We start from the raw sequence: 21,895 nt of genomic DNA, 5'->3' as shown, positions 1-21,895 counted from the left end.
AGGGGGAGCTGCTTCTTCCTCTACACTCCCCCTGCTTGTGCTCTCTCTGAAATAAATACATAAATAAAATCTTTTTTAAAAAAGAGGGAAAGGTTGGGGAAATGTGAGTTAGGCATAAATCCTTTGATTTGTGCATTCAGAATGGGGGGAGGAGTCTGAAAATTTCTTAAGCTTCAGTGTTTAAGCTGAGGCAATAAAAAAGCACACGACATAAGTTCATATTCCATTTGGTTCTTTTTATTAGAAGTTGAGAATACAGCGAGTAAGGGAAATCCCATGGTGAATGGAACCATCACACAAGAGGCCTTTCTGGAACCCCAACCTTCTATGATCCCCAAAAATGTGCTTTGTGGCTTCAGCATTTTATAAAGGGAAAGGGAGGAAATACTGAAAAAGGCCACTATTTAATGGTGAAAGAACGAAGCTGTAGAGGTCCTAACCAGCCCAGGGCCAACAAAGAAAATTAAAAATCTGCACAGAGCAAGCCAGCCTCTGATGCTGAGAGTAAGGCATTCAGGCGCCAACCTGGTGAGAGTTCTCAGCGAGCACTGTGAAGACCAAGTGCACAGTGAGGCTGTTGGTAGTGAGTTGCACATAGACACACACATATAAATGGGCGCGCACACACACCCACCCACCCACACACACACACACACACACACACGCACACACACCCTAAAGAGGGAGATTTTTACTGGACTACATATCATTGATGTTAATTTCATTTTTCCTAACAGTTTGTGCTATGTTGAACCAGATTCAGCTCCTCCTTTGGGGTGTGGGGTGACTGGGCCCAGAAACTACTACTTCTGTTGGTGTTGTTACAGGGCTGCATCTTATACCCTGTATCCCAAAATGCATGACCGAAAAGTAAGTCTGGCTTCTGATATGTGCTGTTGCTTCCATGAGACTGTCTTTCCTTCCAGATGGCCACTGACCAAAGAGAGTAATACTGTTCTTTATTCTGTCAGGCACTCCATCAGTTCACACAAGTCTTTTGCTGGGTCCCCTAGCCTCCAGGCAGTGACTTTATCCAGAACCAAAAAACTCTTTAAGTTCTTCCCAAGTTCTACAATGGATTCTTTCTCCCAGCAAAAGCTGGGAGATTAGAAGGGAAGAGAAAGGAAGTTAATGACCAAGAAAACACTACTGGACAGGAGACCCTATCCATACACCAAACACCTATTTGAGGATGCCAGCCCCCAGGCACAGGGCTTCAATGTTTAGCTCTAAAACCTACAATCCCCAGATGTAACTCAATCACCTGAAGTCTTGGATGACAGCAAATAACCTTAGACTCAAGTGCTATTTTGGTGGTTTGCCTATGAGCCAAGATTAGAATTCTATGGTACCTCTGGGGTATGAGTAACCTTTTTCCTACTTTCAGCAGCTCTTTAAAGATATAGCTTAAGGACTGTATAAGACTCCCTGAAAGATCCAACTTTCTTTTAAAACTTCCCACCATGCTATCCTCAAAAACTGGGGTTCAGGGAATACTGATAACTCCATGGTGGGACTGGACCTTGCTTTACAAGAGTTCTACTGGCTTTCTTGTTTAAAGACAGCCAATATGTGTGTCACAACTAGGCTTACTAAGACAGTAGTGTCAGAGGTGCAATTCACCTTTCCTGATCCAAAGGAAGCATTCTTCCAACCTATGTAAATGAGCTCAGGAGGCACCTGGACAAGGGGAATCTCTTTTGTGGTTGGCTCCATGCCAGGAACTATGATGTCAGGTCCATTTGTATTCCCAGGAGGAGGAAGGGTAATTAGGGCAGTGACTGTAACAAAAGGATATTTTGGGGACGTTCCAGAGCTCCACAGCAAAGATCTGGAAAACTGTCACATTTCTGTAGATAAAAGTCACCACAAAATTGAATAGGAAGCCAGTAAGTAATTAGATCAGCCTCTATGCTAACATTTCCAGAGCTCCTCCCACTGTCTTCATTACCCCTTTGCTGGCATAATTAACTTTCCCAAGTAAATGGCTCTACTCTTTAGAAGGAGTCACTCTCAGCACAGAAAACCAGTCTCTCAAACGATACCTTAACTAGAGCCTTTATCTAACACATCCTGTCAGCCATTCACATGCTGCTTCCACTGAGAAACACATACAGCTTCCCTCTACCTCGGGATTCCCAAAGGCTCTCAAACATGAGAGTGGTCAAGCAATCAATGGGCCGGGGCTGTACTTTCTGCCCCGCAGGGTCCAAGGTATGCCAGCCTTTAGAAGGCACCTTGGTGCACCAAGGCATTATACATTCTGGGGCCATCACCTGATCTTCCTACAGTCACTTTGTGCAAAATTGAAACAGTGTGTGGTACTTGCATGTTTCATTCTATACAAAAATTCCCCTCCCTCCCCTACCCCTATGTTTTAAACATTTATATAAATTCTTATTTAAACAGTAAGTTAGAAATCTTATTTACATTAATTTCTTTGTTCTTTCAAAAGAGCATCTAAAATCACATTCCCACCCTTTAATAGGATATAAATGTTCACCTAAATTGGTTTGTATTACTGATTAAGGAGAGAGAAAGGGAGAAGAACAAACCACCAGCTAAACTGTGTTCCCAATCTTCTACAAAATAATGTGACACGGATCAGAAGCCAGTTTGCCCAGGTCGTGCAAAACCCTCAATCAGGAAATCCCAAATACAAGTCAAGGTTTGGGTCATTTCTCCTTGTCTCCAAACTGACGCACTTCATCCTTTGAGGTATGGTTTATTTGTTTTTCTCTTCTCAGTCGTGTACCAGGTGGAGCCCCGGGAGCATCACAAAGCCCATGAGGCTGTCAAAGTTTCAGGGCTCTTCTGGCACTGGCCTCAATGGCCGGAAAGGGAGGCCTGCAGATGCTACAGGCTCTGTTCAGGGTCCCTGGCTCACGGAAGGTGTCACAGTGTGTCCTCTTCGCTGCAGCCTCCACCAATCATGAAACGGAACTCCTGGAGGTTCGAGACGCCGTGGAAGTGAACAAACGCGCCCGCCACCACAAAGATGTGAAATAGCTGATGAGAGTGAAACTAGAGGCAAGGGGGAGGGGGGAGAAATCCATTCATTATTAAAGTCTGCTAAAGAGTCTTCACGCCATTTGTGCTGAGCAAGGCAGGGAATTTAGGTGACAAGAGCTCAAATTCAAGGTGTCCACAGATCTTGGAATATCCACTGGGCGTATCACATTCTGTCCCCAAAAAAGTCAAGGTGCTGCCACTAAATTCTAACCATGAAGACGTGTACACATAACACAGGAGTATCTGGTGAACTCAGGGGCAAATGGCATAAACACACTCTTGCCAACAGACTACAAAGGCCCAAAGATCCCTCTGTGCCTACCTGTGGGCTAGTCAGACAGGGGGAGGTTTTCCTCTCTGCTGAAGGAGGTTTTTATCATGGCCTAAGTAAAGCACAAAGCTATGGCCAATTTAAATGTGCTTTCTCTCTCAGAAAAACTAAAGGGGGGATCCCTGGGTCGCGCAGCGGTTTGGCGCCTGCCTTTGGCACAGGGCGCGATCCTGGAGACCCGGGATCGAATCCCACGTTGGGCTCCTGGTGCATGGAGCCTGCTTCTCCCTCTGCCTGTGTCTCTGCCTCTCTCTCTGTGTGTGTGTGTGTGTGTGTGAGACTATCATAAAGAAAAAAAAAAAAAGAAAAAGAAAAAAGAAAAAAATGTAAAAAAAAAAAAAAAAAAAGAAAGAAAAACTAAAGGGATTTCCAGGATTAGGTAGATGATTAAAACATGTCTCCTTAGCTCTAAGACTCCAGAATTACACAAATGACATCCTATATCAAAAGGCCAGCAAAGCTGGCCCTTTTCCTTCCTTCTCAAATCAGAAGCTGGTCTATAAGCACATTAGTATTTTTTTCTGATTCAATCTGTTGAATGCTAGTTCATTTCTTAAAAGGGGTTTATTGATTGCTCAGTGAACCAAACATACTTCAAAAATTCTACTATTCTATTATCATCTCAAAATGAAAAAGTACAGCTGCAAAACAGTATTCATCAAGAAAAAAATACTGATTTTAGAGGTGCAACAAGAAGGAGCCACATCTCAGGAAATGCTTCCCTGGAAATCAAAGGGGATTCATTCTCCCAAAAAAGTAGGGGGAGAAATATTTCCACAATCAATGTCAATATGATGATGAGGCAATCTCCAAAAGACAAATTAACTAATTTGAACCTGAACAGATTGCCTAAATTAGCATTATCTTCATTTTATGGAGGGCTAAATTGAACTTCGAAGACTAGGTGATCAGTTTAGTCTACAATGATCAGCAACAGGTAGAGGAACAGAATTCCAAAAGTGACTTCATAATCAAACAATTCCGCAATTCTGTACCTACTGAAAATCTTTCAGGACATCATCAATTACAAAATATCCCACCTATTGGTCCCTTACATTTCTTTTCTACTTCTCTTTCGCTCTCTCTTAACCACAATCTAGTTAGCTCTCCCTCCTCTTGCAACCAACACATGTATACACGATCTCTCATTACAAATCATTGGATTTTAGTATCAAAAAGGACTCTGGCAAACAATCTAGTCCATCACCCTCATTTTCTAAATGAGGAAACTAAAACAAACTAAATGCCTTGCCAGTTCAATGTAGTATAAAGGAGCATAGACTCTGATATTAGACTAGCCTGATTCAAATTCCACTCCTACCAGTTATAATTTGTTCTAATGTTGGACAAGTTACTAATCCCCCTAAGCTTCATTTCCTAATCCTTAAAATGAAAACATTGATATTTGTCGTATCACAGGACCAACGTATTAAATGAGGTAATCTGTGTAAAGTGTTCATACAGTACCATACCAGCCACCAAGTCAGTGCTCAGTAAATGTTAATCATCACTGTACTTAGTGTCCTGAGAAACATAACTTAATGAAGAAGAGTTACAACTAAAATACAGGTCTCTCAATTTTTAGTCTAAACCTTTTTCCAGTATTTTACTTCCCGGTCTGCCAATACACACTAACAGATATATACGTGTACACACTAACAGATATATACGTGTGCATACTAACTGCTCCTGGTCCTACTTACCCAGATATCACATTTGCCAGGAAAGAAGCGCTCAGGGATGCGGGCAGCATAGAGAGCGGCGCCTGTGATGTAGAGGCTGGCCATTAGCATGAGCCAGCCGATCTGCCCTATGGTGGCTGCCTTCAGGAACCCCTCCGCGATGACATAGTGCAAGGTAGGAATGATTCCACTCAGACCAAGGCCCAAAAATACTCCTACAATCACAAGAATAAAATAAAGTAAAAATGCACAAGACAAATGAGGAAGAAGTCAATATTACAGCACAGTACTAGTAATTCTATAAGCTGAGTATTTCAAGTATGATGCTTGTTTGAAAGGGAAAGGAAGGTTCTTCAAACTCTGAGGATACTGCCACCCCAGACAGCACAGATATGTTCTAAATGATAGATCGATTTACAAATCCAAGGAGCCTCCCACTAAGAGAAGCTTAACAAGTCAGCAGTCCTCAAAGGGTTTAGATATGTGTTGCTAAGTGTTTGAGGAATACACAGCTCTAGGAGTTTAGACTTTCCTAAATGATTCCTCTTTATAGACACATATTGCAATACAAAGCAATTTCACACATTTTATCTCTCCTTTAAAGGAACAGACATTCCTGGGTTGGAGTGGCATGGACTGGTGGGGGTGGCAATGGAGGGGGGGGTGCGGTTATGAATGCTCCCAGGCCCAAAAGTACCAATCCGGTACAGAAATCTATCAGAATCATTCCACCACAGCCCCACTGCCTTCAAAACTATCTACAGAAGTGTTTTTCAAACTTCTTGATATGACCTAGGTTATAAGATCAACTAAGTGAATTTAGATTAGCAATTTTTTTTAAGTGAACTACAATAAAATTAAAAAAAAATCACTGTTGCAAATGGAGTGTTAAGTTTTTAGAAGTTGAATAATATGACTGTGAATTTATGAGTATATACACAAATCTGTGTCAATCAAACCACCAAAGGAACACCTCATATGCTACAGCCAGTAACTGCTCCTACATTCTGACATAGGGAGTTAAACATGACACTTAACTCTCAAAATACAAGACAAGGAGCCCGTTACTTGCTTTGGACATGACCTAATAAGGTGTTGGTATACAACAATACATATACATGCACATACAAATAAATAATGGGCATCTGTAAGAGAAGAGGAAAATGGCAATGTTCCTCTCATAAAAGAAGGGAATGAAGCAGGGCTAAATAAAAACCTTTTCCTACTTCTATTCCTCACTAAAGAAAAATCCTCATGATCCTGTTTCACTTGCTATTTTCCTCCACATGCTAAACAAAGGCTCTAGTGGTCTTGTCTACCATTCTAGAAGTCAAAAGCTCAGGAACTTGGTTCTTCTGATGTGTACCACAGTAGAACATTCAGCTGTACTCTTATCTCCTGGGCTGAAGCAGGCTTAGCACCACAGTTAAGTAGTACTGGAAGCCAACCCTGACCACTGCTTCTCTACTTATATAATCACTTAAAAACCTAAGTGGGTAGACTATTGCAGTCATTAACAAGAAGTTAAATTCTTACTTCTAACCTTCTAGGTAGCTGCAGATGAACCATGGCTTGGATTTTAATATGAGATTTTCTTTTAAAAAAGGTCAAAAGGAAAAATACTCCTTTTACTAATACTTGTTCATTCTCAATAGGCACCAAGTTTGATACTGAGGACAGAACACTGAAAGACATGGCCCTGGCTATAAGGAGTCCTCGGTCCACTGAAAGAAACAAAAACATATCTCTGTGAACTCCCCACTCCTAGAGGAAGGTTCAACTTGAGGCTTTTGGCTTTCCATATGATCTCCAGAGAAACAGGCATGATCCTAAATATAAAAAGCCTCCTTATCCCTACATTAGAAGAGATATATGGTGCTCACTTTAACAGAATACAATTGTGGAGTCTTATTTACCTAAGCAGTACACATTTTCAAATAAAAATACAAAACAAAGAATGACAACAACAAAAGAATCAATCACTAAAAAGTACACTCCAAGCTGAGAAAGAGTAATCATTTTTTTTTTTTTTTTTACAAAGGTTACAGAACCACTGCCTTATGGGCATAAACTCTAGTGAATTACATTGGCCAATAAAGCTCACCATGCCCCTCAACTCTAAGCACTTTAAGACAACTAATGAACACTACTACATTAAAGCCCCTGAAGAACAGGAACTATGACTTATTTATCTTTGCATCACAAGTACATAGCACAGGACTTGGCATGTAGACCTTTAATAAGTGACTGGTAAATAAATGGAATGTCCAATGTAAAACCTTCATATCTCTTACCTGCTCTTACTCCTCGATACTGAGGGGTAGCAAACATGTCCCACTGAGAAACTATAATGGCTGCAATGCCCAGCACACAGATGACAATTAAGTAGATGAAGCAAGGTTGTGGATTACAGTAGAAAGAATAATAAAGCCATGGAACAAAACTTCCCATTATCAGAAGAGCAATACCAGAGTAATCCAATCTAAAATAAGAAAAGAAAAATTCATGTGATGTTAAAAAGTATGGCCCACTACAGGTTCCAATTGATCCCCTATGACATGAGCTAGCACTAACAGACAAGAGGCAAACAGGGATGCCTGCTTTAATTTAAAAAATGTTTTTAAGTTCCCATCAGATAGTATCAGGAATTCTGACAACTGTGCTGGATGTTTTTCCCCAACTCTAATATTTGATTACAACGTAGACTTTCTGATACTTACTTAGAGAAGAGCCGGGAGACCCCTTCTGAGTGGCAGTAGACTGTGTGGAAGAGCCATGAAAAAGAAAGGCAGAGAATGGCCCCCAAGAAGAATAATCCAAAGACCACCTTCTCCTGCAGAGGGGCCACAAAGGAGATGTTTGGGCGAAACATATAAAAGATCCCCAGGCACAGGAAGAATACACAACCTATGAAAGGAGGACAGGGAGAGAAAAAATGATCCTTGTCAACAACAGTGTTGTGTGTTGATGACATCCTCAGTCCTTCACAATCATGAATGATACCTGAATCAAAAACTCCATGAGAAAGATTTTCCAAATAACTAAAGCTTATCCAAAATTTTGGTCCACTTCAAACACTGCTGGTACCATATACTCCTGGGCTTTATAAACTGAGTGTACAGAAAATAATAATTTATTTATCTAAGAACATAATCCAAAAACCAGACAATGCTGCTAAATTAGTCTACTTCTACCTCTAGATCTAGTATAAAATTTCATTTAGAAAGTTTTTGGCATATATGTTGGAACCCAGTTTTCACAGATCCATTTTGTGTTTGCTTTTGCAATGAATTCTAATACCTCCAAACTCTGTCAAGAAATACACCTTTCCTCTACCAATAGCTGTCAGGGAACATTATGCTTCTCTGGTCCTCACCAGTTGGTCCCATAGATTCGAGTTAAGGACAATAAAATGCCTACTCATGCTATTTCATGACCAGTTTTTAAACTGCCTTTCTTCACAGTAAGATACATGTTCTTACTGCTTAGGGAAAGGGTCACTTAACACAAGGACAGAAATTAAGAAGTTAAACATGTGGTAAGTGACTGTTCTATTTAATAAAACTTTTACCTTTGAGTTAGACACTAGCAATGAACTGGATTTGACACTCTATTCTGTTCTCACTATACTAGCAGGTAGAAATTTGGGGACATAACAGAAATCAAATGTGTGATATGAAATGTAAGTCAAATGGGGTAAGCCACAAAAAAATTTTCACAAGGCTGTGCAACCATCTCTATTATTTAATTTCAGAATATCTTCATCACACCAAAAAGAAGCCCATACCTACTGCATTCATCTCCCACTCCCTACTACTCCCAGCCCTAGACAACCAATAATCTACTTTCTGTCTCTATGGATCTTCACATTCTGGGCATTTCATGTGTATGGATTATACAGTATGTGGCCTTTTGTGTCTGGCATGTTTCAAGGCTCACCCACACTGTAGCACATATTAGTACTTCATCTCTTTTTATAATATTTCATTTGCAGGGATATACAACATTTTATTCATCCATTCACCAGCTAAAAGATGTTTCAGTTGTTTCTACTTTTTAACTATTATAGATAATGTTGCAGAAAACATTTGTATACATGTTTTTGTATGAACATGTTTTCAATTCTCTTGAGTACATAATTAAGAAGCAGAACTACTGATAACTCTGTTTAACTTTTTGAGGAACTGTCAAACTACTTTCCATAAAGGCTGTATGTACCATTTTCATCCCTAATAGAAAAGTATCAAAGTTGTAATTTTTCTGTATCCTTGCCAAAACTTGTTACTTTCCATTTTCTTGATTATAGCCATTCTAGTGTGTGAAGTGGTATCTCATTACAATTTTCAAAGTATTTGATTTGCATTTTCCAAAATGACTAATGATGTTGAGCATCCACTTTTTGTTCTTCTTTTTTTTTTTTAATTGAAATAGAGTTGACACTTGAGCATCTTTTCATGTGTATACTGGCCATTTGTAGATCTTTGGAGAAATGTCTATTTGTATGCTTTACCCATTTTTTAAACTGGGTTGTCCTTTTATTGTTTAGTTGTAGAAGTTATTTACTAGATCCTCATCAGATATATGATTTGCAAGCATTTTCTCCCATTCTGTGGGTTACCTTTACACTTTCTTGATAATGTCCTTTGACATATAAAATTTTTAATTTCGAGAAAGTCCAAAATATTTTTTCTTTGGTTGTTTGTACTAAATTTAGGTGTTAATTGTAAGAAATTATCACCTAATCCAAGGTCACAAAGATTTACATCTATGTTTGCACCTACTGGTTTTATAGTTTTAGTCCTTATGTTTAAGTCTTTGATCCATTTTGAGTTAATTGTATAATGGAATGAGGCAAGGTCCAACTTGACCCTTTTACATGTAATTACTCAGTTTCCCCAATACTGTTTGCTGAAATGACTATTCTTCCCCCACTGTAATCTTTAATATGCAATTATGATGGAAAAAATATTAGATTACATTCTACTTCAAGCAAAACTGAAATTTAATTGTGAATATTCCAAGTGATGATTTTGAAAAATCAGCTTATTTGTATTAAATAAAGCATCCTCCTCACAGTGTTCATTAAAACATTATACCACATTTTGTATAGCACCTTTCCCTTGGCCTGGTTCAAAGACACTATCTGAAAATCTAGTAGAGAAAATTATGACTTAGCTATAATAAAATCAGAAGGCAAACTAGAATAACCACAGAATAAACCAGTAAGAAACTGCATCATTAGAAATTCAGAAAACAAAATGGCTGATCCCAAATACATTTTTTGTTTTATCCTTCTCCTCAAATACATAGAAAAAAAAATTTAAGTGAATCACTAATGCATTACACCACTGACATTACATACCTAAAAGATGTGTCCAGATGTTGCCTGTCTCTGTATGTATTCTGAAAATGCTCTTAAAACAGGCCCGGAAAGAAGGCATTGGGGGCCGATGTCCATGTAAAAGGAAATCATTATCCTTGAGCCAGTCTGGTAGTACATCATGAGGGATTACTCGCCATCGACCTTCCCATACCTGGAAGAAGAGTATCAAAAATCTTTGTGGTTTTGTCAATGTGGCAACACTGGCTGCCCTAAAAGCATAGTTTCAAGACTCATTTCAGTCTGGCTAAAGGTAGGGTCCACCTGTACAAACTCCCCTTCCTTTATCACCCACAACAGACTTTACTCTGAAATGTCCCTGTGAGATTAAATATGACTGTTTTTATACTTAATATTTCTGATGGTGGAAAAAGAACTACAGTTGACCCTTGAATGCTTGAACTATGTGTGTTGACTTATATGCAGATTTTTTACAGTATCATCCTATAAATGAATTTTCTCTTCCTTATGATGTTACTTTTTTCCTCTAGCTTATTTTAAGTGTAAATATAGTTTATAATACATATAATGTACAAAATATGTGTTGAATTTTTATGCTAATAGTAAGGCTCCCAGATGATAGTAGGCTATTAGTAGTTAAGTTTTGGAGGAGTCAAAAGTTATACATGGATTTTCAACTGCAAAGTAGTCAGTACCTTTAACCACTGCATCATTCAGGGCCAACCTGTATATAGAAATCACTTTTGTGCTTTCTGCTAAATTCTCTCCCTCTCCCTTCTTTTCCCACCACAACAAACATGCTGAAGTTAAAAAAAAAAAAGTACACAGGAGTCACAATCTTGGATCTCTACCATTAACCAGTTGAAGGGACTTTCATCAGAAAATCACCAAGTCTGTTTCCTCATTTATAAAGTGAGGGTAATGGTACTTTGATTACTTCATAAGAATCAAATGAAATGACCCAGAGTACTTCATAAATGAATTAGCGAGCCCCAGCATCCACCCCACAGATGGTAGGTAACCCTGACCCTCTCCAAAGGCTATTATCTATGTAAGAGTTAGTGACTAATCCACCCTTTTCATGCTGGAGAGATGGCAAAGAGACTCAATGTTAAGGGCCTTCAAAAGTCCCATCACCACCACCCCACCCCCTTCTCCTTTTTCTTCATTGTCCCTCCCTCACAGACCCTAACAGAAAAGGGATCAGGAATTTGGTACCCGTCCTTAAAAACCTGTCAACCTGTGCACTCTGCTCCTTTTAATGTATTTCAGCCCAGAGAGCTCAGATCACAAGGATCACTTAATTCTAATCTAACTTGTTTCTACTAATCAGAAAGGTATAAGGAAAAAAGTCAGGTACATGATCTACCTATAGGCTTCAGGTTCAGACAATGACCCCACTCCTACTCCCTAGGTTCTTGTGACAAACAACATGGCCAGGCAACACAAACTCAGCTCTCTTTCTACTATGCAAAGTGACTGCCAGCTGAGCCCATTCTTTTTGCTTCATGTCTTCCTGTTCTCTGCTCTCCTTAATCCTTCTTTTTGAAATACACTTGTAAAAGAACTGATCCTCTGTGTAACTCCAAAGGAGAACTAACAATTTAAGAGCAGAAGTGGCCCTCTTAACACTACTAAAACTCTCTCTCTAGCCTCCCCACTTCTTTTCTCACCTTCTAAACTCAAAACCTGAGGCCTATAGTTACTAGTGATAATCTGGCCATTCCATGCTTGTGTGTAACATACAATAAAATACAATAGTGCCAACAAAAGACTAATCTAAATTTTTAATGTCTACTGGTAATAATATTTACCACTTGTTGGTCTTTTTTTTTAAGATTTATTTATTCATGAGAGAGAGAGAGAGACAGAGAGAGAGAGAGAGAGAGAAAGAGAGAGAGGCAGAGACACAGGCAGAGGGAGAAGCAGGCTCTTTGCAGGAGCCTGATACCGGCCTCAATCCCAGATCACGACCTGAACCGAAGGCAGCCGCCCAACCACTAAGCCACCCAGGCATCCCTAGGATTACCACTTGGAAAAGTAACTGAGATCTACCAAAGGACTTTCTGGAAAGAATGATAATATTCCAAGATACTGAATTTCTTTTATCTAATCTAGACTTAAAAAAAAAAAAAAAGCGATTGTTAACATTAACTTTACAAGATGCTATTCTGTTTTACTTTGGGAGAACTGTATTTTTAAGAGAGAGAAGAAAAGAGAAATTAATCCCTTCATCCTCAAGGCAGTTCACAATATGCAAACAGCTCTGCTGTGACCATATGAAAAGTGTTACCCCACACAGCCAAGATGCTCCCTTTTAGTAGTCAGAAAAAATATGTTGAGTTTTTTACTAGTTATATTTGCATATAACGTCAGTAATTTTTCTCCATTATTTAAAAGATTTTATTTACTTATTCATGAGAGACACAGAGAGAAGCAGAGACACAGGCAAAGAGAGAAGCAGACTCCACGCAGGGAGCCCAATGTGGGACTCATCCCAGGACATGCCCTGAGCCAAAGGCAGATGCTTAACTGCTGAGCCACCCAGGCGTCCCTCTCCATTGTTTCTCAACAACCAATCTAGTGGTTTAAACTGAGCCAAGGAGCTATACTTCCATTATTATACTGAAGTTGGTGTCACATTCAACAGACACTGCACCCTCAATTCTCAACTTGGAGTCGATCCAAATGCAAACCAAAGCAGGCATCCTCTTTAACCCCCCCAGGGAAAAAAAGAACAGGATCACAGCTTGGCCAAACACATATTCCTTTATAAGCTTGACAAAGGCACTGCATAAACATCTGAGCAATGGTCCACTGGATTTATATTAGACCTTTAATACACAAACATTTCTTTTTAATTGAAGGCTGAGGAAAAAAAGCATGATGGAACTTGGATACTCTATAAAGACTAAATGATTTTTATTTCCCCTATTCCTGTAAGAAAAGCTTTTCCAAAAGGGAGTGGATACCACCACCACCACAGGACACTTCATTTAAAATTGTTTACTTGCTTCTGATCCAAGAAAAAAAAAAATTGGGGGATCCCTGGGTGGCGCAGTGGTTTGGCGCCTGCCTTTGGCCCAGGGCGCGATCCTGGAGACCCGGGATCGAATCCCACATCGGGCTCCCGGTGCATGGAGCTTGCTTCTCCCTCTGCCTGTGTCTCTGCCTCTCTCTCTCTCTCTCTGTGACTATCATAAATAAATAAAAATTTTTAAAAAAGAATTAAAAAAAAAAGAAAAAAAAAAAGAAAAAAAAAAATTTGTGTCACTAGACCCAGTTAATTTTCAAGTACACTCAATTGCATGACTGCAGTAGGCGGAGCAAACCTGGAGAATGCCATGTCACAGGAAGCCTCTCCAGTCCACTCTCACAGACAAACTGCTAAAGAATAATAAGGGAATGGTAGTAAATTTTGTGTTCCATTCACTTTTGTTTTTTTTTTCCCCAGTAAATCACAGTTTGGAGCTAACAAATGCCCTGTTTATTCTCCCATTAGCTGTTACACTGGATTTTTTTTTAAAGATTATTTATTTATTCATTCATTCATTCATTCATTCGAGACACAGAAGGAGAGAGAGGCAGAGCCACAGGCAGAGGGAGAAGCAGGCTCCATGCAGGGAGCCCAACGTGGGACTCGATCCCAGGTCTCCAGGATCACACGCCCCAGACTAAAGGCAGCAGCGCTAAACCGCTGAGCCATCGGGGCTGCCCTGGAAATTTTATTTACTTTATTCTTTACTCTCAGTTCAGAAAATGAGAATAAAAGGGCAGTCAAGTTAGCTACAGTTCCCCACTGATCTGTAAATATTAAACATCCCTAATGGCCCAGACACTAAATATTCAACTTTGAGAGATTTAACACAAAACTTGCTTTATGAAAAACAAAATATCTCCTTTACAAAATCCCTGTGTGTTAATTCTCCTGAGACAGCAATCACTAGAAAGAATCTATGATTCTGCTTAGCATTTTCTTCACCAATTTTCAAACACTGATTAAAATTTCCTGTGCTCTAAAAAAAAATAAAAATAAAAAATAAAATAAAATAAAAAAAAATTTCCTGTGCTCTGAGTAGATCCATAAATGTGTATACCCCTCCCCCAGCACTCTCCATGCATCCCCTTTATCTTAGAAGGAATGTCTATAATCAGATTATAATGTTTTCTCATCCTCAGGTCCAAAGTACAGTAGTCTATAGTCAACTGGCCCCAATTATTTCTACCACCACTGTGAATGTGGGAAAACCTAATTTAGTTTTCAGGATCTAAGACTACATGCAAAAAAAGTCTTGGTTCTATGAAACCTATATAAAAAAAAAAGCTAAGAGTCATAAAAATTCCTTTCTAAATATTTAATCAAGAATTCTCCAGAAATGTTTAACAAATGAATTTATTCATACATACTAACATAAACTGACTTATGACTTTGGATCAGTCCCACCGGGTCCCCATCAGTCAGATTATCAAGTAGCTTTAAACTTACCAGAGCCCCTGACTCTCTTCTCTAAGAAAGCAACCTCCAATTCCAGTTGCCATTTTAGAAGGGAAAAAAATGCCCACAATAGATCCCTTAAAAATCCGATAACGCATTATAAGATAGAGACAAAACATGCCAGCTGAACTAGAAATACTAAATCTGCATGAAAACTGGGAAATATGTATCTAAAGATCAGATTGATTACTTACAGAATCCTTAGAAAGATTAGCACGTTGGCCATCACAGTTCTATAGAAGAGATTCAAGGGACTTGGAAATGGCATTTTACTATCTCTAGGCATCAACCACACCCAACTTTGATCCTGTCTTATCTGAATTATCAATAAGACTTCTACTATGTTAACCTTACATCAGGAAACACTTGTTTCCCAGATGGATATTTGAGTTTTATCACAACTTTATCATGTGTACTATAGGTAAACAAATGTGTTTTGTCTTAAACAGGATTAAAGTTATAAGACTGTTTCTGTCCCCATTTTGCCACAGATTATCTCCAAAGTAAACCAACAGCTAAGGTACTGCAACTCTCCTTAAAGATTCCTGTTTGGGAAGGGGTAAACATATAGCATAGAAATGATAACAAACTGTCATCTTACCTTACAAACAAATTCTTCCATTCTTTCCATAGCATGATGGGCTTGTAAAAGAGGGGACATACCCATAAACCCCTCATCTTCCTGAGAAGCTTCATCATTGCACTCATGTTCCTCAGAGATCTGAAAGGCAATCACAGAAAGTCAGAAACAGAGACCAGGAGCCAAATGAAACTATCAACACACTAACCTTGAAAAATTATAATGAAATAATTCCCTCTTAAAGTCAAAGCAAGGCCTCAAACAAGTAATGTCAGTTTATTATAGAATCATGAGTATTAAAAATGAACAGTTATTCAATTCTTCTCTGACAGACAGATGAAATACAAGAGCATTCCCATGGCTTTTTCAGTAGCAAATTCCTGGAGTAGCTTGAATGGTTTGTTTTTTTGTTTTAATAATTATATTCACAGATATATATGTATATATAATATATGTGTATATATATATTCTCTCTCTCTCTCTCTCTCAAGAAATTGCTGAGGGGGAAAACAAGAACCCCACCTGGTACATATAAAATCAATAATTGTAAATACAATGGGGGAGGGGAGGGGAGAGGAGGAAAGAAATTTACTCAATTCTTAAGATATGCCAAGCATAAAAGAAAGGCCTTTGTATAGGCTATCTAAATTAATCCTGACAGTCTATTATTATTAGGTAAGTATTCTTATCCCCATTTAACAAAGAACATTAGGCGAAGAGGTTAAAATAAGTTGCCCAAGGTTAAGACTAGTCAAGGAAAAAAGTAAAAATAATCTGGTTAGACCTTAAGGGATAAATCAATAAAATTAAGATTTCTGTTTCCAGATGAAGCTTCATACTAGTTTAGACAGAATGATACTGAGAAGGGCAATGGACCAGAAGTCAGGAGACCTAAGTAGTTAAGTGTGGTTTTGCCACTAATATAGATGGAACCATATATAGATTTCTCGATATGAACCTCAACTTTCTCATTTCTATCTAAAATAAGGAGTTTAAAACTAAATAATCGGGATCCCTGGGTGGCGCAGCGGTTTGGCACCTGCCTTTGGCCCAGGGCGCGATCCTGGAGACCTGGGATCAAATCCCACGTCGGGCTCCTGGTGCATGGAGCCTGCTTCTCCCTCTGCCTGTGTCTCTGCCTCTCTCTCTCTCTGTGACTATCATAAATAAATAAAGCTAAATAATCTCTACAGTCTTCCCTATTCTCTAAAATTCTGAGATTCTGCAACTCACTGAAAAATGATAGCACAACTCAGTGAAAAACGACAGCACTAATTGGACTTCTGTATCAGAGTCAGCTAGATAAACAGGACAAGTTAACATGACTGAATGAAGAAATGAGTAACTTTCTATCTCCAGTCAGAAAACTGTTAAGGATGAATGTGTAGGCACAATAAGTAATCTACCACAATACTTGAATTTGAACATGTTTAAAAAGAAATCCTAAGATTTCATTTTCCTACTCTTCACTGTTCAAGATAACTAGGGGCTTAATATTAAGCATGTGAGACATGTTGCATACCCAATCTCAATTGTTACAAAGTTATGTTCTCCAAGAAATCTATCTTGATTCTGCTTCTCTACTATTCTTACTTATAAAACATCCTCCATTCATTACTTCCCTAAAACTTACCTGTCTGTCCTTCAGTGCCCAGTTTTTCTCAACCTTTCTTTCATGACTGCCACCCTCCCCTCTCCCACCAAGCATTTTTAGATTGCTTCTTCCATCCTCAGGAAATTTTATTAACACAATATACTATATATCTGTGTACATACTAGGCCCTTTGGAGGGCTACAAACTGTGGAGGCCGAGAAAAATTAAGGCCATCCCACCTAAAGTTTAGCATTAGCACAAGTACAGCCATCTTAGGCCCCTGTGAATAAGAGCTGAACTTTATTGGGAAAAACTGCAGAATGTCCAGAATTACCTGTCCTTGGCAGGTAATCCCATATCAGAAAGACAACAGAGCCCACACCCATGGTAGAAAATCCCCTAGACCAGCCTAATTCTTCCATCCCTTCTGGAAATCCCCTAGACCAGCCTATAAAAAACCCAGCTGAAAAAAAAAAAAAAAAAAAAAAACCAGCTGTAACCCACTTTGGGGTCCAAGTCCCTGCTCCGCTGTGTCGGGTATACTTGGATCCAAGCTCGAGCTTGTAAATAAACCCTCGTGTGTTTGCATCGGTGACGGCTCCTTGGTGGTTTCTCAGATTCGCAATCTTGGGCACAACACAAACCACTGTAATATTTTAGAATTTTTCCATCCCCTCTAAATCAATAAGTAATTTTCACCACAGAATGTATATATGCCCTACCTAATCCACAGCAACTGCCTCCTCTTCTGAACTTCTCTAGCAACTGAAGTTTGTAGCCCTTATTTGACAATGAATATATCTGAATTACAGCTCTTTTTTTACTTACACTTTTTTATTTCATGCTTGACAGAATTTTGCTTTTTTTTAATGTATCATTTCCTAAATGAGATTTTAAGTGCCCCGGCCCCCAGAACAGTTCTGTGTAATGGGTTACATACTTCACTATGGCTCAAGTAATTAATGCTTTAAAATTTCTTCAACAAAAAAATTTAAAAGATGCCTAATTTAAACATAAAATAAAAATGATAAAGTACCATTAAAACATCAACTTACAAATAAATTATGCCAACAGTTTCTAATAAAACTACAAATAAATGAGCATATAATGTAGGATTAGTTAAATGTTTCCTGCACCAACATAAGTAAAACCCAATTAAGTCGAAGAACTGGTCTGAAATGTCAATGGGATTACTCAATGTCAGTAGTTTAGAATATCAGGCTAATAATACATTTGGATCCATAGAAGACTACTCCTAGAAAAAGGCAAGCCAGATTCCCTGGCAAAAGAAAGGGCATTTCACACAATTAATCTTAGAAACTTAGATAAGAAAAAATGAGAATAGAATGCCTCTCTCCATAGGTACTCACAATATCTACATAAAAGAGAGAAGAATGGTTTAACCTCTAACCATAAGGTTAGGGTTAATGACACTGTTGTTGGAGATAAATACGCGTTTATTGAAAGAAAAGTACATTCATAATGTACACAGAGAGAGACAGAGAGAGAGAGAGAGAGAGAGAGGCAGGCAGAGGGAGAAGCAGGCTCCATGCACTGGGAGCCCGATGTGGGATTCGATCCCGGGTCTCCAGGATCGCGCCCTGGGCCAAAGGCAGGCGCCAAACCGCTGCGCCACCCAGGGATCCCGAGAGTTGTATTTCAATAGGTACAGAGTTCCTGTATGGGATGATGAAAAATTGTGGAAATAGTGGTGATGGTCATTCAACACTGTGAATGCAGTATTGTACGCTGAAAAATGTCTAGAATGGCAAATTTTATGCTATATGTTTTACCACGATAAAATTTTCTTTAAAAAAAAAAAAAAAGACACAGGGGTCCATAGCACCATTATTTGTAACAGTCAAAAACCAGAAACAATCCAAATGTCTATCAATAAGAAAACGGAAAAACAAGTGTGACATATTTATGTAACAGAATACTACTCAGTAATTAAAAAGAACTCTAACATACAAAAGAGTATGGGTAAGTAGCAAAAACATGCTAATCATAAAGAGTATATACTAAATGATTCCACTTATATTAAGTCCATCAACAAGCAAAGCAATCTATTGTGGTAAAAGTCAGAATAACAGTTATCTCTGGGAATAAGCAAGATGGAGAGAGGTTACAGACTTGAAAAAGGCATGAGAGAAGTTTCTGAAATGATGAAAATAATCTGAATCTTGTTCTGTGGTGATCATATGTAGGTAGTGTCATGAAGATCTGAGTAACTTTACTGTGTTTAAATCATTCCTCAATAAAATACTGTTTGTGTAAATCATCCCTCAATAAAAATGCCTTTTTTTTTTTAAAGATTTTATTTATTTACTCATGAGAGATACAGAGAGAGGCAGAGACACAGGCAGAGGAAGAAGCAGGCTCCATGCAGGGAGCCCGATGTGGGACTCGATCCCGGGACTCCAGGATCACACCCTGGGCCGAAGGTGAGTGATAAACCACTGAGCCACCCAGGGATCCCAATAAAATGTTTTCAAAAAGAAAAACAGGAGAGAGGAAAAGAGGTGCTATAGATTTTTCATATTAAAGGGTTTTAGGTTTTATTATGTAGGCAAAGCTGAGCGTTTAAATTATGAGGTTGAGCCAACCTGAACACAATTATATTTGTTTTTAGAAACTTACTTTGGCAACAGAGAGAAGGCAACAATGAAGAAGGGAGGCAGGAAAGAAGAGAAATAAATCAATACTTACCAAAGTCTAAAGCAGTTGTTCTCAACTAGAGGCATTTTTGCCTGACCCCCAACCTAAAGGACATCTGGCAATATCTAGAATCATCTTTACTTGTCACAAGGAGAGGAAATGATACTGGCAACTAGTAGGTAGGGGCCAGGATGCTGTTAAACATCCAATAATGCAAAAGACAGTTCTCCAAAACAAAGAACTATCTGGTTAAAATGTTAACAGCCAAAGAGAAACTGATCTAAAGAAATGATGGGGATCCCTGGGTGGCGCAGCGGTTTAGCGCCTGCCTTTGACCCAGGGCGCGATCCTGGAGACCCGGGATCGAATCCCACGTCGGGCTCCTGGTGCATGGAGCCTGCTTCTCCCTCTGCCTGTGTCTCTGCCTCTCTCTCTCTCTCTCTCTCTCTCTATGTGTGTGACTATCATAAATAAATAAAAATTAAAAAAAAAAAAAAAAGAAATGATGACGGAAGATCTATACACCCACTACAGTATTATGTAATAACAGATCTATACACCCACTATAGTATTATGTGTTCACATCAGAAAAAATTATACTTTATCAGATACTTCATACTTCTTACCAATAAGTGGTTACTAGTGCCACTAGCTAAGCTAAATGGCAACCATTCATTCAAAAAATATACAAAGTACTCATTGAGCAGCTACCATCTGACAGACAAAGAACCTGAGGCTAAATGATTTGCCCAAGATCACTAGAAAATACCAGTCAAGGGAAGCCCGGGTGCCTCAGCAGTTAGCGCCGCCTTCAGCCCAGGTTGTGATCCTGGAGACCCGGGCTCAAGTGCTCTGTCTCTCTCATGAATAAATAAATAAAAATCTTTAAAAAGAGAAGAAGACGACAACGAAGAAGACGACGACCACCACCACCACGACGAAGACGAAGAAGGAGGAGGAGGAAGAGGAGGAGAAAATACCAGTCAAGAAGTTCAACTCAGGTCCATACAAGTTCCAAAGTTCACGCTGTAGTCTTTCCACTCTCTTGTTTTCTAATTATAAAAGTGCCTGATTTTGTAGGTAACAGACATTTGACTGAAAGGCGACAACATATACAGGCAGGCCTTGCTTTCTAGTAGTGCAGGATACTAAAAATGACTGTGCAAGCCAAAATCATGTAAAGCAATCTTATAAACAATAAGGAAAATGGCTATTCTGTGACCTTTAAAAATTAACAAAGTATTAAAAACTGTCAATTATAAATGTACAAGGAAATTTTAAAAACAGTAAAACCAGTATGCTATATTTTACAACAGAAACATTGAGAATTAAGTATTTATTTGTAAAAAAAAAAAACTTACCAAGAGTAATTTGAACAGTGCAGGTCTTTTTTTTTTTTTTAAAGTAGGCTCTATACCCCATATAGGGTTTGAACTCACAATCCCGAGATTAAGAGTCACCTGCTTTGCCTGCTTTACTGACTGAGCCAGCCAGGCGCCTCAGTGCTTGCCTTCTTATCAAATAAATTACAATACAAAGTAAGCATCTTTTCTCTGCCTTGGCAAATTGTCCATATTCTAAGTTTGGATCAGCTTTCAACATTTCATTCTTTGTGCTTTCATGTCATGAAATTCCTAGAAGCTTTCCTTTAGATTTAACTCTTTTGCCTATATCACTTCTCTGGACATCTTCATCCTTTTTGTCACAAATGCTTTACTCCTTTATGTTGACAAGTATGCCCCACTATGTCCCTCTGGCTGCACATCTAGAATATCTTTACGTGGTAGCAGGGTCAACATTTCCCATCCCAATCAGGTTATTTCTTCTATAGCCATTTATGTTTGTTCTGACATACAATTGCAGCAGTATCAGTTTCATTTCACTGCTTTTATCTTTATTACCCAATTTCCCTTCTAAATATCTATTTTTGTAAAAAGTCACATGGTTTTATTAATGGGAAACAACACAACCGTACACTTGGTTGTCTTATGCATTAAATAGAAGATAGATGTACGATAGCCAGTCAGTCATGAAGACTTTCAAAGAAGTGACATGACTGGTCACTAATCATGATGCATATCTATTTGCACAGTAGATTGTAGACTGTAGACTGAAGACTGAAGAACTAGCACAAAAGTTTGTACTTCGTGCAATTACAGTAAATACACCACAGTAAGTGAAATCTGAGCCATAGTATTGAGG

At 38.7% G+C, this 21,895-nt stretch overlaps 1 protein-coding gene across 6 annotated transcripts in view; it reads right to left on the bottom strand.

Annotated features, from left to right (window-relative positions):
* Positions 1-215: 215 nt before the first annotated feature.
* ADIPOR2 (adiponectin receptor 2) overlaps positions 216-21,895 on the bottom strand; it is a 138,062-nt gene continuing 116,382 nt past the window's right edge. For all 6 annotated transcript variants that reach the window (XM_072766336.1, XM_072766334.1, XM_072766337.1 and 3 more), the window contains 6 exons: positions 15,463-15,582; positions 10,388-10,559; positions 7,746-7,932; positions 7,320-7,507; positions 5,047-5,240; positions 216-3,024 (listed from right to left, as the gene is read on the bottom strand). In XM_072766336.1, coding sequence (XP_072622437.1) covers positions 2,896-3,024; positions 5,047-5,240; positions 7,320-7,507; positions 7,746-7,932; positions 10,388-10,559; positions 15,463-15,582 — 990 coding nt within the window. In that variant the 3' untranslated portion in view covers positions 216-2,895. The remainder of the gene's footprint in view (positions 3,025-5,046; positions 5,241-7,319; positions 7,508-7,745; positions 7,933-10,387; positions 10,560-15,462; positions 15,583-21,895) is intronic.

This window comes from Vulpes vulpes, chromosome 8 (assembly GCF_048418805.1).
Source record: "Vulpes vulpes isolate BD-2025 chromosome 8, VulVul3, whole genome shotgun sequence".
NCBI classification, from domain to species: domain Eukaryota; kingdom Metazoa; phylum Chordata; class Mammalia; order Carnivora; family Canidae; genus Vulpes; species Vulpes vulpes.
The sequence above is the reverse complement of the archived record's forward strand: the minus strand, read 5'-3'. Positions and strand labels throughout refer to the sequence as shown.